Source organism: Hypomesus transpacificus, chromosome 22 (assembly GCF_021917145.1).
Source record: "Hypomesus transpacificus isolate Combined female chromosome 22, fHypTra1, whole genome shotgun sequence".
NCBI lineage: Eukaryota > Metazoa > Chordata > Actinopteri > Osmeriformes > Osmeridae > Hypomesus > Hypomesus transpacificus.
In genome coordinates, this window is record NC_061081.1 from 225,230 (window position 1) to 241,718 (window position 16,489).

Consider the following 16,489-nt stretch of genomic DNA (forward strand, 5'->3'; position numbering starts at 1 on the left):
TATTTTATGTCTGGGCAAGTATAGAGCAGTGCATCCCTCAAGTGCATGCAATGGATTGGTTTCCTTGCAAGCACGCTCGCTTATAGCTAACTTTAGCTAGCTACTGATTAAGACAGCGAGGTTGCAAACAGGTATTGCACAAAAGCTTACCTTTCGTTTTCGAGAGTCGAGTTTTTGTGTTATATTTTTCCTTTGTAAACATTCAATTTATGCAATACAAAACAAGTTTCAAAAGGAAGATAAAGTTGATATATTTTCTTGATGACATACAACGTGGGCCAGTTCCCATACGGACGTTTGTTGGTTGATCCGCTTGCACCTGATTCGGAATGGCATTTAACCGAACATGCGGATCTAAACAAGTTCACCCATGTTGTATGAGCAAAAACCATTGACAGCGTAGATCTCGAAGAAAGGTCAAAGGGTCAGCCAGTTCGTTGTTTTTCTTTACCACACACACACGCGAGTGGGAAAAAATCATTTTTTGTTTATTAAAAACAGTATTGCTAGTTACATATTTAATTTATGATAACTTTGTGCATTTTTAAGAGCCAAGGCAAGTAGATAAGGGTTTACTCCTGAATCAGCTTTTCAATTAGTGTTCCAACAAATTGCCAACATAGCATGACAGTATGAGTTTTGTTTTTGCTTGTTTTGTGTTTAATTAAAATATATAAACTGTAAATGTTCTCAATCAAAAAATTAAACTGATTGCATATGCATTCATCCAAAATACCTTAAACAATTAAACCCAAAATAAAATATAAAAAAAGAATACATAAAACCATAAAAATTAACAAATATTCTTTTGTATTATATAGTTAAATGTGCTTTTTATTTGTATTACTGTACTTTATCTAAATAACTAGAATCAAAATCAGATTTTTGCCCCCGTAGTCAGATTTCCCCTCCATAGATTGAGGCAAACGTGCCAATTGTAACCCCTTGTCTGCTTCAATCCCCGTTTACCCCAACAATTCCAAAGTACACATTCTACATTGCGACAGATTCTGGAAACAGGAATTCTCTGAACATTCTAGAACCCTTCCGGAAGGCAACTTGTTTTTACATTTCAACACATCATTGATGATCAATAGTGTTGGTCTGGAATGAGGCAAAAAGAAATCTAAATAAAAAGGGAGAAAAAAACAAAAGCCACAAACATCACCCCTAGTGCTTTTTAATTATCCACTCAGTAAATATCTACATCTTGCTCAGCACATAGAATAGGGAACAAGCACTAAAGGAACGTAAAAAACCGAGAAGGCGTATTGTGTTGTAGCTACTGGTTACAGAACACTGACGGGTTCCTTCAGAAGCCTGAATTCTACAGGCCTACAACAGGACTAGAAATAATCTTAGGACTACAAGGCCTTTGGGAAAACTCTACCCAGGAGTCTTGAAAAACAAAGAATAGTTTGGCTCTATTTATTGTCCCTGGTCTCTGACATTCATCCACTGATTAGACCACTCAACAAGCGAGGCACTCCAGTTAGTAACACAGACTTTTTGTTAAAGGCAGTCTCATATGTACACATTCATATTTATATATATATGTAGAGAGAAAGATTGACAAAGTTCCAGATAGAAAAAAATGCACTCACTGAATCAACAACAATCAAAATCATGGTTTCTCTGAAAACTTCACAAGAATCAGAGATAGGGGTTTGTTAAGATGGGCACGTCTCCTTAAGAGCAGATATGATTCTGTATATGACAGAATATTTGTTTAAATGTTCTATTAGGTACAAAAAAATGAATTTGGCATTATAAGTCAAATGTACGCACAATAACAATGAAAGTCAGTGGCCTTTGAGCCCATAAACCACATTGGCTCACTAACCAACAACATGTCATTGCATGTGTGACATCCCTTCCTCTGTGGGACAAAAAAACAGCCCACTTTTGGAAAAAATGCACCCTATCCAATCTTTCCCATCTCCTTCCCCCAAAAAACAAATCAGCAGTATTAATAAAAAGCAAGCCTAGTGCTTCAGTATGACATCTGCATAAGTTGGCGTAAAGCAAGGTATCAGGAAACACTTTGTATAAAGTTTCAGCTTCAGTGGGGTCACATTTGGCACGCATACATCACTGTAGCAAATGCAGCAACGCACGGAAAATCCCGGAACAACGTCAGAGCCCACACATATTAGATCAACAAACATTGGTTCAAAAAGTTTAGTGGTAATCATTAGTTCAGCTGTCACTGGAACAGCAGAAACCTATACTGGCATATCTTCATGGCCACTTCTGGAGAAGTGCACATACTGCTCTGTAGAAAAAGTACAACTGCTCGTTTCCGATTCCAGTCCCTCTGCTTAGAGACGCCACTTTCATGGTGTGGTTCCAAGTTCCGGGTTCTAAGACCCGAGGCCAATTGCAGGTTGCCGTACGTGTAGTGGGAGGAGTCTCTCTGAGGTTGCGACTGATGCGGGTAGTGTGGTGGGAGGAGGCGTGTGGGGTTGCACAGCTGAGAGGGTCCTTAGTGTTTGTGGGCGGGCTTCCTTAGTGTTGGTAGGTAAAGCTTAGTGGTCAGGGAGTGTTCTCCTGCGGTAGTGTCTGACTGGAAGGGAGATGGATCTCTGCTTTCTAGTGTTACATTGGTAACCAACGTCTGTCCATCAGATGAAAAAAACAAAACAAGGAATGTAGGAGGATGGGGGGGGAAGAGAGAGAGAGAAAGACATGTGGAGTGGTGATGGTCCCAATTTGAGTGGCGAGTGTGGTGTCCATTAGGGTTCAGCAGCGGCAGTCGGTCGGAGGAGGCTCACTTCTGGTGATGCATACTATCAGTTTTTCTGTGAAGAATAGACAAAGCGATAGACGAGTTAGTTCAATATCCGTTTAGCTGTGTTGCAGGCACAGATAGAAACTTGTCAGCATGAGCTAATAGGACACCTGCTACAACAAACTGTCGTCCAACAGATTGATATAACGCCACATCTGAAGCCACACTTAAAAATTATGTCACAGCCGGCAAGACAATAATTGAGCAAAAATAAAGCTGACTGAGATAACACAACAACACACTTTGCAACCAGCAGAGGGAGCCGACAGACGTACTGGTCTGGGATCTACCCAGCCTACCGAGCTCTTTTTCTGCATGTTTAAAGACACACACACACACACACACACACAACCTCAGGCCATGCAGTCAGCGAGAGGTCACTAGGAGCGGTGGACACACATACCATGCGCTAACATGCAGTGGATGAGTGGGTGTGGCCTAACCGTCGTAAGAGTCAATGAGAGGCCGAGAGCCCCTCCTCTCCCCATACATCCCTCCCTGATGGAAACAAAAGGAGGACGGAGAGAGAACCCCAGACGTGGAGTGAAAGAGATCAAGAGGAGGTTGAACGAGTGAAAAGAAAGAGGCAGACAGATGTAGACACACAGAGGATTTGGGCAGAGAGAAAGTGAAAGACCAGAGATAAGAAGAGTCAGATAAGAAGAGGTGGAGAACGAACAGACAAGGAGAAAGGGAGAACAGTGGGTTAGTTAAGGGGGAGAGGAGGTTAAGAACAGGTTAACAATTAGGAGTTCTATTGATAGTATCAAAACCTGAGTCACAGGGTATACATGCAGCAACATGCTTTAACATGGTCTAGTTTTGTTACAGAAGAGAGGTCCTCACATAGTATGAGATGAACCCAGATGGGAATTAATGTCACTGTATTTGTGTGTGTGTGTGTGTGTGTGCAGGAGACTCTACCTGTGCTCCGTCTTTGTCAGCAGGTTCGAGTGTGTCGTTCAGCGTGTTACTCCGCCCCCTCTGGTCCAGTGTAGAGTAGGCATCTGAAACCAAGGGCACTCGTCAGAGGTGTGTGTGTGAGGGGGGTCTTCAAGTGTCGTGCGGAATGAGTGACTGTGTGGAAGTGTGTGTGCGGCAGTAACAGAGAGAGAGAGAGAAAGAGTGTAACGTGTTCTAACTAACCTGGTCCCATGTCGTTCAGTGGGATCATTTCTCTTTCTCTGTCACGCTTTTCTTCTGTGGACAGACACAAACAGACTGACTCGGCACTGAAATAAGATGCTCCCCCTTTCCTCAGTAACGTGTTTCGGTAAGTCATCTGTGTCACTAAGAGTTTGTACGTGTGTGAGCTTGTGTGTACAGCATCGATTGACAAAATACATTTATAACTCCAATTCTTTGATCTAAGGACGGTAGGTGTGTATTGGTGGTGTGAAACAGGCCGGGTTCTGTACCCTTGAGAGTCTGTAACAACGTTCAAATAAAGCTTTCTAGTGTGTGTGTGTGTGTGTGTGTGTGTGTGTGTGTGTGTGTGTGTGTGTGTGCGTGCGTGCGCCTCACCCCTATCCAGCAGAGGCAGGGTGCTGCTCTCGTAGCCCCCGTTGGTGCGGCTGTTGCTGGGGGGGTTGAGGTTGACCAGGAAGTCCGTCTTCTTCCAGCCGTCCTTCTCCAGCATGCGCCTCAGCTCCTTGAAGCCCCACACCGTCTGCAGAAGCAGCCCCGCCCCTCGCACCTCCCGGTCCGAGCGGTTGCTATGGAGAAGAGGGACACACACACAGTAGTGTTTCAGAATTGGGTTTCTTAGATGAATCTCGCGCAGACAAGTACACAACAAACACATAACCTTGAGGATGAAAACCAGTGCCCAGATGCTTCTGTCTCATGACAGTTCTCTCCCTGCACACACGTTCTCTGAAGAAGTCTGTCAGCGTTTCCATCCCTCACCCGTCCTTGTTGATGAGCACCAGTCTCTCGATGCCCTGGGCGGCTCTCAGGGTCTTGGCGGCCTCCACGCTGTTGCCTAGCACCTCGTGGAGCGTGCTCAGTACAGACACCACCGTTTCCTCAGACAGGGCTCGGACAGGCTGACTCTGACCCCCACCGGGCAGGTTGGCCACTAGGTGGGGCACTGCGTGCTTTCCTGTTACGCACAAACACACAGGTAAGACTTGGTGTAATATACACACACACACACTCACTTAAAACACCAACAGGTATGGTTATGACCGGACTTTGAGGTCACACACACACGGGCTGACCTAGGAGGTCCTTGTTCCTGGCATCGATGGCCAGGTTCCGGAGAGCTCCAGACATGGCCCGGACCACACGGTCGTTCCCGTGGGCCAGCAGCTCTGTGATCATGGGCATCCCCTTCTCCTGGCGCACCAGGCCTCGGATATACCGCCCATACTGGGGGAGGGAGGGAGGGACGGACGGAGGGAGGGATGGCGGGAGGGAGAGACACATGACGTTTTAGCACTGTGAGCACATGGTATGCGCATCCGTGTCAATACTGGATCTATGTACGTTTCGTGTTACGCAAGTCTTTCAAGTCATGGTACGGTCGCGGCGGTTGGTGCTGCGATGGAGGCTTGGGGGGAGGGGGCGGGACTTACGCTCCAGCGTCCGGCACACAGGTTCTGCATGGCGCCGGCCGAGGCCTCCAGCACCGTGGGGTTCTTACTCTCCCTCAGCAGGGAGGTGTAGACACGCACCACCTCCGGCTGGAACAGGAGCTCGTAGCCTGGAGGAGGGGAGGAGGAGAGGAGGGGAAGGGGAGAGGAAGGGAAGAAGGAGAGGAGGGGAGGAGAGGTGGGAAGGAAGGAGAGGTGGGAAGGGAGAGAGGTGGGAAGGAGGAGAGGTGGGAAGGAGGAGAGGAGGGGAGGAGGAGAGGTGGGAAGGAAGGAGAGGTGGGAAGGAAGAGAGGAGGGGAGGAGGAGAGGTGGGAAAGAAGGAGAGGAGGAAAGGGGGAGAGGGAGGACAGGTGGGGTCGGAAGGAAGGGTGGACCACAAAAGAGAGAAATATGAATTCAGGGTTAAAATGATTCATGGCAAATCATTAGTCAGGCGAAGTACAGGAGATCTGTACAGAGGCATCTGACCTCAGCATAACCTCGGCAGTTGGAAATGTTTCGTTACCTTTGGCAGGTGTAGTTCTCTTTGGAATTTCAATCATGTCCGCAGCCACATCCTCGTCTTTCTTCCCTATTGCCAAACAACAGAACACCGGGAACTTCAGGAAAACTCCAGGAATGTTCTATAACCCCTTTGTTCTAAAACCCTTTGTTGTGTTCTGGATCCACCACTAGTGATACACTAACTACCCTAACATTTCGTGAGTTTCTGATGATTGTGCCATTTATTCAAACACACAAACGTGTACACACACACACACGCATAACAAGGCATTAGTTGGGTTGCACAGGACAGGAGTTAGCATAGCTAGCACTACGGCAAGCAGCCCAAAGAACAAGTGATGGAGTAGAGCTTACCTTTGGAAAACCACTCATCTGTCCCAAAGCAAAACAGGAGAAAGCAGCGAGACAGGAGGAGAGGAGCAGAAGGAGCAGATAGAAGAGGGGATGGTGACATGACGGGGATCGAGAGAGAACATATTTCAGTGAAAGAATAAGCAGTGTCCCAGCCACCCCAACATTACAGTTTCACCAGCCAAGGAGGGCATTTCAGCAAACAGCACTTACATCAATTCTTGATAAAAGGACCTTAGTGGCACCATTAGCTAACGCACAATAACATGATTTACCATGTATAATAAAAATATATTTTTGTATCCATGTATTGAAACCCAACATCTGCACATTCACTTGCTCGCTCTCTCCCTCACACATACAAACACAGAAACACAAGAGCATATAGTCAGAAATTATTTGAGTTCAGTATTTATAGATGAATAGTGAACATTCCATAGGGTACACAGTTCTGTCCCTCTACACTTTAAAAGTCTGCTTCCCCGTCTACCTGGTCTGCTGCTTGTCTGTTGTAACAGGCAGCAGTAGATAGATACTAACATCAGGCAACAGAGTCAACAATGACATCATCCCCTCCTGCCTTCCACTGAGCAAACACAGTTCACGTACATTAGGACACACACACACAATCGCACCTTTGCCCTTGCGGGAGCTGAAACAGCCTGCCTTCTGCGTGGAGCTGGGGGCGGGGCCCTGGTTGAGGGGCGGGGCCTCCTGGTAGCGCTCGCAGCCCGGCACCTCTCGATGCACCTGATAGGACAAGTTCCTCAGCAGACACACGCTGTTCTCTATCAACTGGAGGGAGCCAGGGATGGAGGGATGGGAAGATGGAAAGAAGATGAAGGATAGAGGGGAGGGGAGAGTTGGGATAAGGGAGAGAGAATTAAGAGGGGGGGAAAAGGAGGACAAGGGGGGAATGGAGAGAATAAAGAAAAAAAGGGAGAGGGATATAGAGATGGCATGAGGAATAACAGGATTAAGAAACAATGATGAAAGATTTAATCAACGTTGTATGTTTGTGTGTGTGTGAATGCCCCAGTACCTTGTTGTCAACATCTTTAAGGTCAATCTGTGATTGGACGATGTACATGAGCGAGTCGACCAATCCTGTGCACTCTCTAAGCTTCCTCCTGGCTTCACTGCGCTCAGAGCTCACGTTTCTGGGAGATAGAGAGAGAAAGATTAAGAGTGAGAGAGAGGTGTGCGAGTCAAGGGGGTGTGGGGTGGGAAAGGGGGGGGGCGGAATATTAGGAGACCAAAAGAACTCTGCCACTACAAAAGGATTCCTGCACACAACCAAGACAATAAACCTCAACACCACACTGCCAAAGTCTAGGTTAATCCTGTGGCGGGCAAGAGAGATGGGAAGGAGAGAGAAAGAGAGAAGGAAAGAAAGAGAGAGAGAGAGAGAGAGAGAGAGAGAGAGAGAGAGAGAGAGAGAGAGAGGCTGAAAGGGTAGATCATGTTACTGCCCCCGTCTTTGTACTAGTCTTGGCGGCCGCAGACACGCCCTGCTGTACACCACCGCCCCCCCCCCCCCCGCCCCCCCCGACGAGAACAACAAAGCTTCACTTCCTTTCACGGTCACTCATTCAAAGAAGAATGGTTATATAAAAAGCTGCCTAGCCACACACCACTACTTTCCTCCTTCTCTCTCCCTCCCTCCCTCCCTCCCTCCCTCCTCCCCTGCCCCTTATTGGTTACCGGAGGCAGCCGGCCGTGTTGGTGAGCGCCGTCTCCCATTCCAAGTGGCGGGGCTTGCAGTTCTCCTCGCCGCCCCCTCCGCCGCCCCCGCCCCGCTCCCAGCCAGAGTGGGGCACCATCACCTCGTCGGAGAGGGCGTGCAGGGCGTGGTCCACGATCTCCATCTTCACCGAGTCGTGGGACGACAGGTTCCACAGGGTGCCTGGTTTCGGAAGGGGGAGCCTTCGTCATCATCCTCATCCTCATCTCGGTATACACATGCTTGTCTACCACCACTACCATAGTAAGCATCTTCAACATTGTATCTACATGCATTCAAAAGCGCCTCCACCATCATGGTTATGATCCACAGATCATGCTGATGGTCGTGGTCCTCACCTGTGATGGTGTCTGTGAGGTCCTGGTCCCTGGTCTTCCTCAGCAGGCGGACCAGGGCGGGGACGCCGTCGCAGTTCTTGATGGCGATCTTGTTGTCGTGGTCGCGTCCGTACGAGATGTTCTTGAGCGCCCCGCAGGCGGCGTGGTGCACCTCCTTCTTGGGGATGTCCAGCATGGAGACCAGGGCAGGGATGCCCTTCATACGCCGCACGTCCGACTTCACCTGGACCAGGGGGGGGGGGGGGGGATAAGAGAGAGAGAGGGGGAGAGAGAGAGTATGAGAAAGAGTGATTACGAGAGAGTAGGAGAGTGAGTGAGATGAGAGTGTGCGCGTACGAGAGTGTTGATAGTTCATCAGTCACACCCAGATCGAGCTAGTTCAAGTGTAGAATTCCCGTCCGTCCGATGCTGGTGCGAGTGCGAGAGCGTACCTTGTCGTTCTTGTAGGTGAGGTGCTGCAGGTACGCGGCGGCGTTGCTCCTCACGGGGTCCAGCCTGTAGTTGAGCATGGCGATGACCTCCGGCAGCTCGGGCTGCCTCCAGGAAGGGGGCGGGCCCTTCCGCAGGGTGCTGTCCAATGAGGCCATGCTCCCCCTCTCGCCCTGCGCCAGCGGGGCTCCGCCCCCCCAGTAGTACATGTCCCCTGCTCCCCCGTCCAGGGTGCCCTCGTAACTCCTACAATACGGAGGAGGGGGGGGGGGGGGGTTAAACGGTGCGCGCGCACACACACACCCTATGTCTCTCTCTCTCTCTCTCTCTGTCTCTCTCTCTCACCCTGTCCTGCGTGGCGGGCCGTGGGTGAAGTGGGCGTTGCGCGGCACGGTGCCGTAGTGGATGGGCGGTCCCATGCCATAGTCGGGCTCGTCGTATCCCATGCTCCTCTGGTCGTCCTCCAGGCCGTAGGGCTCCGGGACGAAGCGCTGCAGGCCCGACAGCTCCAGAGCACTGCCCATACGCACCTGAGAGGGACGGGACGGGTTAACACACACACACACACGCTCCAACACTGACGAACCTCCAATGCAGGATCCTACTCACCTACAGTAAGAGAATAGTAAGTACACACACACACTCCAATGAATGATATTACTCATGTACAGTAAGAGCATACACACAGCACCCACCTGTGGCTGAGCAGCATAGTGGTCCAGGTGGTTCCGGCTGTGGGAGCGGTAGCCTGGGTCCAGGGTGTGGTAGCCATCGACTGGCCTGGGAGGAGACACACACAAACTCCTCATCACCACCACATCCAGCCATGTGGAAGCTTCTCCGTTTGACTCCCAGCCACAGTGTAACAGTCATGACGTATTGAACAGGCTTCCCAACAGCTACCCTTCAGCCAGGCCCATACCTGTATCTATCGTCCATGCGCCCCCCCCGGCTCAGGCTGGCGTAGGTCTCCGAGGGGGGGCCTGCCCGGTAGTCCTCGTACCCCACGGGGGGGCCGTAGTGGTAGTTGCGAGGCACTGTGGAGGTGGGGTAGTCCATGGGCACCGCCTGGCGGTAGACGCGCTCCATGGGGGTGGTGTAGCCCCCCATGCCCGTCACCGAGCCCCCGCCGCCCCCCATGCCGTCCAGGGAGAGCGTGTCCGACACGGAGGGGATGACGTGTCTGGTGGTGGTGGTCTTGACCGTTTTCTTCACCTGGGATGGAGAGGTGGAGGAGGCGGGAGAAGGGATGAGGTGGTGTGGTGCAGCTATTGGTCGACCTGTGCGTATTGTTGCAGTGTGCGTGCTTGCGTGTGTGTGTGGTGTGTGTGTGTGCGTGCGTGTTACCGTCGTCTCTGTGCGCCGTGTGGTTCCATCCTCGCCGGTTTCAACGGAGACAATGGGTGGAGCCTCTTGAGGTTCATCCTCTACGGTGAACGTCTCCTCGACGACGTGACCCGGCTCCATCATGTACTACACACACACACACACAGACACAGTAAAAAAAAAAAAAAACTGCACACACACACATTCTCCCACTCAAAGTTAACACTCCTAATACTTACATGTGACCCGTTGATGTATGCCTCGCTCAGAGTGAGCCTCTCTATGTCCGCATCACAAGACACGCGGCCGTTCTGGAAGGAGGAAGGGAGGGAGTTTAGTGACCCTTCAACGACCCCCACACACACACGGCATCGTGGGTGTGTGAGCGTTCAGCGGGGAGTGCCGACCCAGCGGCCAGTGACCAAGTATTTCAGGAATTAAAAACGTTTGAAAGCACAGGATTCCCACGGCATTGCATCAGATCCTGAGACACACACAGACACAGACACCGTCTCGCTCACAGAGGATGGACTTGGTGAAGCACACTAACATTCACCCCTAGGTTCCTTTGCCACAAAACCAAAACACTGACAGGCATGCAAATTGTCAAAGCAAAAGGTGAACAGATGACCGGATGCACAAAAGGGGTGGGCTATGAAGTCATGTGAGAGAAAGCGAGAATATCATTACACCTCTTCCAGTTTCTGCAAGAAGGGATGGGGTGTGACACCCAGCACATGCAGAAATGTGCCCCTTTTTCCAAGAAAGGGAGATAGGCAGAGCAAGAGGCAGGTCCAGAATGGGCATGTGAGAACCTGTCAGCAAGTCCTTCTCTGCTCTGGGAGAGTTTGGCATGTAGAGGCCTGAGGGCTGAGTAAACAACGTGGAGATAACCGCACATTCCAAACCTGCCTGCTCAGCCACACAGCCTGCAACTGACAGGTACCAACCTCAACCCTGGACGCTTATCAGAGCTGGGGATTACCTGGAAGGGACTGTATCGTGTATCTGGGTGCCCTTCTTAGAAAGACACAGAGAGCGAGATACAGAGAGAGAGAAACAGAGAGAGAAACAGAGAGAGAAACAGAGAGAGAAACAGAGAGAGAGAAACAGAGAGAGAAACAGAGAGAGAAACAGAGAGAGAGAAACAGAGAGAGAAACAGAGAGAGAAACAGAGAGAGAAACAGAGAGAGAAACAGAGAGAGAAACAGAGAGAGAAACAGAGAGAGATCCCAAGTGTCTGTTAATGGAGAGGGTTGGGAGAAGGGCGAAGCACGGTCCTCCGCATGCATGCTTAATGTCAGGAGCCATATGTGCTTGAGTGGACATGAGTGTGTGTGTGGCTTTGAATGACCTTGCACGATGGAGTGCATGTGTGTGTCAATGCATCTGATATACTTTCAGGATGAGTCAGATAGCCTGGCCTTCAACAGCCTAGACTGGCCAAAAACAACAGTTTTCAATAACGTAGTAGTAGTCTTTCTATGTGTAAAATTAATGAATAATCAGGAGAAGAAGAAAAAAAACTACAACAACAAAAAGGCGTACTTTTGTGGACTGCTGCCACAGGACTGGTGGTGGCAAATGACAGACAACTTTTCATGCATAATGTAAACAAACAATGATGACAGGAAGCAGCGTCACAACAGGACGTCTGTGCTCACAGAGACAAGATGGCGGGTTAGGGAGGGCTGCTGGAGACACTGAGTCCAACGACTGACAGCAGCAGAGCTTGAGGATGGAGCATGGAGGGCTGTTATTCAGAACGGGCATGGATGGATGGATGGATGGTTGGATGGAGGGTTGCCGGCATCGTACCCGTGGGGGGGGTGGGGCGTTACCTGTAGGGTGGGGAGGGGCCGGGGCAGGGTACCGGAGGCGGTCCCGCTGCACCGTCGCTCCTCCTCCAGGGCCCGACTCAGCATCTCAAACTGCCTCTCCTGCTCCCGCACCGAGGCCAGCAGGGAGGCCGTGCTCGCACACTGCTCCATACACACTGACAGAGAGAGAGAGAGGTTAACCCAGCACCAGAGAGAGAGAGACAGACAGACAGACAGACAGACAGACAGAGAACAGGGTCACACCAGGTCATCCATTTCAGCTAGGCAAGAGAGAAGCGAGGGCATCATGAAAGCACAGGGTTGAGGAACCTGGAAGGATGAGGAAGGGAGGGCGAGAGGAAAGATGAGAGAGGCGCACATCGAAAGACGTCGGGTAGGAGCGAGGGGGAGAAAGGAGAGTAATAGAAGAGTGGGCGATCCGCGAGCAGAAAGAGAGAGCCGCTCACTCTCTCCCTGGGTTCGACAGCAGGCAGGCAGCCAAGAGGGAAAGAATATAAATAGAGAGAGTGTGAGGAGGAGAGAGAATAACACCTTCACAGACACGGGCACCGTGTGAGGCTTGTTAGCACCTCTCAGCTCTGAAGTGAAAGAAGAAGTACACGTGAAAAACGTGTGGCGGCCCACGAAAGAGTGTGTTAACGAGCAGGGAGTAACACAGGTGAGAGAGCCTGGGGTTTCTGAAGTTAAGTTTGGGTGGCAACACTGTTCCTACATACGACGAGCTTTTAGACAAAGCTCCATCCCAAAAACCATCCGTAATCAAAATATGCAAAATTGGATTCAGACAGAGCCAGGCACCAAAACACATCCAAAATCATTTACATTTGTCCCACACACACACACTCCTGGCTGGAAGCCAAACCTCTCAGACACAACTGTACACACAGGAGCATATTCCCCCTGCAGCTGTCTGCCGTGATATGCAGGAACAATAAGACATGTGTACAAGGTCTGTGTGCATGTGTGTGTGTGTGTGTGTGAGAGAGAGACTCTCTGGGAGAGAGCCGGGGCTAAATACAAGGTGTAGAGAGAGTGGCTGACGTGGATTTTATCCTTGAGAACTCAAACAGAGCAGCAAGTTTCGGTGAACTGACCCGCTCTCCCACCACAACACGCACAGAGGACCTCTGCCACACATTCCAGTTGGAGCTCTGGCATGTCACATCTTGTCTCAGCTGTTGGAAGTTCTCTTGGTGAGGGAATCCTTCATTCTTTGAATCCTCAAGTCCTCCTTCACTCCCTTCTTTTCCAACTTTGCCCAATTTTGGGAGCGACGGGCGGGAATCCATCTTAATTATATTACACTGGAAAAAAGTTGCATTCAAGTGTGAACAGCATTATGCTGCTGCATTCCTTAAAGAGCCACATTGATTTATTGCTCACTCCAAAAACATTACTGACACACACAAGCCAACTTTACTGGTATAGCTCTGCTATGGTGTGTCCTGTAACTCGACTTAGCCATGAAAACGGTCCATAAGCCATGTCGCGTGTCAGTAATGCTTCTTCCACCTCAGTTCCACCAACGTGCAGAAGACAAACAACACGGACAGGAAGTAACCATGATACTTCCACATGGTAAACCATGACTGAGAAGATTAACAAATATAATCCTTATCATACGTTTAAAAATCCTATCCAGTTGTCCAATTTTATTTACTTCAGAAACTTCATTTGTCAGAATCCATGCGTCTGAACGACAGCTGAAGCCTTACGCAGTAATCACATCAGTTTAGAAGACATCCTCTCACTCAAATTCATGAACATACACAACTAAAAGCAAAAGCTAGGCTGGCAAAGCTGCTGTTGTAGCCTGGACACTGCTTTGCTGACTCAGCCATATTTGAATGGAGAGTGAGAATGTGTGCGTGTGCACACGTATGTGGGCGTGTGTTATGCTGGGCTCAGTTCAACCGCTTCTCTCGGTGCCACCTGTAGACTTTGGACTGTGGAAACACGCCCTGAGTGTAACGGACATACGAGGCAGAGAACTGGTGACCACTGGTATGTCACTGCATGTGCCTTGGTAGGAACCATACGACCCATAGCCATCCAAGCTTCAGTACAAAGCCACAGAAAGTTCCTCTAATCCCTTGGTAGAGACAGGAAGAAACATGCTCAGACAGCATTTAAAAAAAACACATCGACAATGTTTTGCTGAAGCAGTCAATTATTCACTCTTTTCACATAGAAAGAATAATATCGTCATTGATCTTTTAAGTCAGAGAGGATGAGTGTACATAAGAGGCAAAAAACATAGGACACAATTAGTCCACTCTTGGTCAGATAATTGGCCAGGAAGTGAAGTGAATGGAACTTTAAAACAGTCAGACTGTTCAAATATAAACACACACACAGACCGCAGGTGTCGTAGTAGTTAGGGAGAAGGGGAGGGGCAGATACAACACCCGACTTCCGTGTAGGCCTATGTCTGGGACTGGGACACACCCTAGAGTTTTGAAAGCCCGTCATTACCAGGCTTCAAAAATGATACCCCTGGCAAGAGAAATGAGAAAAAGGGCTGTGTTGCACAACTATCCCAGTCGCTGTGACAGAAAACAGAGCTAAGGCCTGGACATCATTTTACTAATTTGATATAGCATTTTTTGGGACAAACACATACAGTTTACAAGGTCTGGAGATAAGGGGGACTTGTCCAAACTCGCCCCCCCCCCCCTCCCTCATTTCAGAAGGTTAATGCCATTCCAAAGCAGTTTGGAAATGCAAAAAAACTAGATTGAAACCTCAGCTAACCCATATGCACTGACAGATCATCAAGGTCGCAGTAACAGAACTTGTGTCAGTGACCAAATAAATCAGTGCTGCGGTACATAGTGAAATAGGAATCAGCATCTAGAAGAGAGAATGCTGTAGCTTATCTACACCGAAAGCGTGAATAATGAACCACGCCTGTTATCCTACCCCACAGAGTCACAAGAGACCCACGGAACAGGTTTCTGGCTTCATCTCAACACTTTTCTTTTGATAGGAAGTCAATGACAGCCATGACATCAAAGAGTGTGTAATGACCAAAACTAAGATCATTATCGATGGCGGAGCATATTAAGCACAGAACAAAACCGCATTCAATAGCTGATTATTATTTTAATGACCACAATTTCATCTGGCATAGCCTTGCAAATAATACATTTAATAAAAGGCGCAGTAACGTCATTGACTATGACAACAACTGGGCTGTTAGATGCAATTCAATAGCCTACAGGTAAGAAACAAACTTCATCATAGACCAAATGCATTAATAACAGGCCACCGTCAGCTTGATATATTTCTTTGCTTCCGCATCGAAGAGTCGGTTAAATGACTCATATAGGCTCATAATTTTTTTTTACTGGACCTCGGACTCGAAACTACCAGACTAAAGCGGACTGCCATTCAAGCAGAGTTACTATTATGACCTACCGACCAAATGCCAAAACTCTGTAAACTGTAAAACTTTTCCTGCCCATTTCACGTTAGCTAGAATAGCTACTGGTCTGCACTTATCAAACCAGACATCACATTCCAGACTATTAGATGTACACGACATATCTAGCAGTCTGCAGCAGACAACTCTGTGGTTCTGAAACATGGAACGTCACATGTATCCAAATATGTCCACAAAGTAGCTAGCTCGCTAACTTTAAGTAATATCAATACTAGCCAATTACACATTTAATATAACACAGCAAAACGAAATTAATTTACATATGCCGGGTCCCTTAGCATAATGAGGTTATAAAAACGACTTAGCAAGATACTAATATGAAACGCTAGCTAGCTAGCCACTAGCTAACATAGCTGGCTATATTCATTCCAGCAAATAAATTGAGCCTCCATTTGGTTTGGCTAGCTTGGTGGCAAGCAAACAACACCTGTCAAGCAAAGTTGTTTAGTTTTCACATATTATGATTCATCCTCAAAATGTGTATCTAAAATTACCAATTCTGGAATCCAGATACTGTATTTTCAAGAAGGTCCACACAGCCAGACGAGAGCAGACTGAGCTCCTCTGTATGGCCTAACGAAAGAGGTTCGAACTACTGCGGTCGCGTTAGCAAGTACTAGCACAAGTGTTCATACAATTCCGATCCTGGGCGTCTATGAATGCCCGACTCCGATTTGTAGGTTTGTAAACCGATCAACGAAATCTCAACATTTGCTTAAATCAAATGAACGCGAGTAATCCAAAGTTTGTTGCGAAAACCAAACTACACATTTTGAACTATTGGAAACCTACCTATGATAGTAATCTCACTCCCCTGGTTTACTCCTCTTTCCTCTTGTTTCCTTCCTTCTCTGCTTCCTTGCCTTTCCAAGCTTTCCGCTGGAGAAGGGAGAGTTCATTACCGTAAGTAGCCTACGTTTAGCGCAAGGCAACTTGTTTTTGATGTGCTTTGGTTAGAATATGAACGCATTCAAATATTTATAATGTCAAAACTGAGGTTACTGGTTTCTGAGGTCGACAATTCTATCTGCATTTCGTGATATTACCTTGTATTTGAAAAATCAATTAAAATCAAATGGTCCTAAAAAAAAAGAATTATCAACACGTTTTTATCAACAGTAGT

At 48.4% G+C, this 16,489-nt stretch overlaps 1 protein-coding gene across 5 annotated transcripts; it reads right to left on the bottom strand.

Annotated features, from left to right (window-relative positions):
- Positions 1 to 467: 467 nt before the first annotated feature.
- On the bottom strand, positions 468 to 16,264 carry ctnnd1 (catenin (cadherin-associated protein), delta 1). 5 transcript variants are annotated; one of them, XM_047044595.1, is made up of 21 exons: positions 16,159 to 16,246; positions 11,922 to 12,076; positions 10,320 to 10,391; positions 10,102 to 10,227; positions 9,677 to 9,969; positions 9,450 to 9,534; positions 9,100 to 9,284; positions 8,757 to 9,000; positions 8,326 to 8,548; positions 7,948 to 8,149; positions 7,286 to 7,403; positions 6,879 to 7,038; positions 6,247 to 6,264; positions 5,894 to 5,959; positions 5,371 to 5,498; positions 5,014 to 5,164; positions 4,700 to 4,895; positions 4,316 to 4,506; positions 3,938 to 3,991; positions 3,716 to 3,798; positions 468 to 2,801 (listed from the first exon to the last, which is right to left on the bottom strand). In XM_047044595.1, the coding sequence occupies exons 2-21, from the start codon at positions 12,069 to 12,071 to the stop codon at positions 2,793 to 2,795; spliced, it is 2,754 nt and encodes a 917-aa protein (XP_046900551.1). In that variant the 5' UTR covers positions 12,072 to 12,076; positions 16,159 to 16,246; the 3' UTR covers positions 468 to 2,792. The 5 variants fall into 5 exon arrangements, with proteins under 5 accessions (XP_046900551.1, XP_046900549.1, XP_046900552.1 ...); XM_047044593.1 differs by lacking the exon at positions 468 to 2,801 and adding an exon at positions 3,195 to 3,289 and having other exon boundaries at positions 16,159 to 16,247; XM_047044596.1 differs by lacking the exons at positions 468 to 2,801; positions 11,922 to 12,076 and adding an exon at positions 3,195 to 3,289 and having other exon boundaries at positions 16,159 to 16,264.
- Between the last annotated feature and the right edge of the window lie 225 nt (positions 16,265 to 16,489).

Bases quoted from the DNA above. Each gene is read 5' to 3' on its own strand.
- ctnnd1 (XM_047044593.1), bottom strand. From the start codon at position 12,071: ATGGAGCAGTGTGCGAGCACGGCCTCCCTGCTGGCCTCGGTGCGGGAG. The intron at 5,165-5,370 runs GTAAGTCCCGCC...TCCCTCCCCCAG, and splicing joins TGTGTGCCGGACGCTGGAGC to TATGGGCGGTATATCCGAGG. The intron at 3,992-4,315 runs GTGAGGCGCACG...GTCTGTCCACAG, and splicing joins CCTGCCTCTGCTGGATAGGG to AAGAAAAGCGTGACAGAGAA.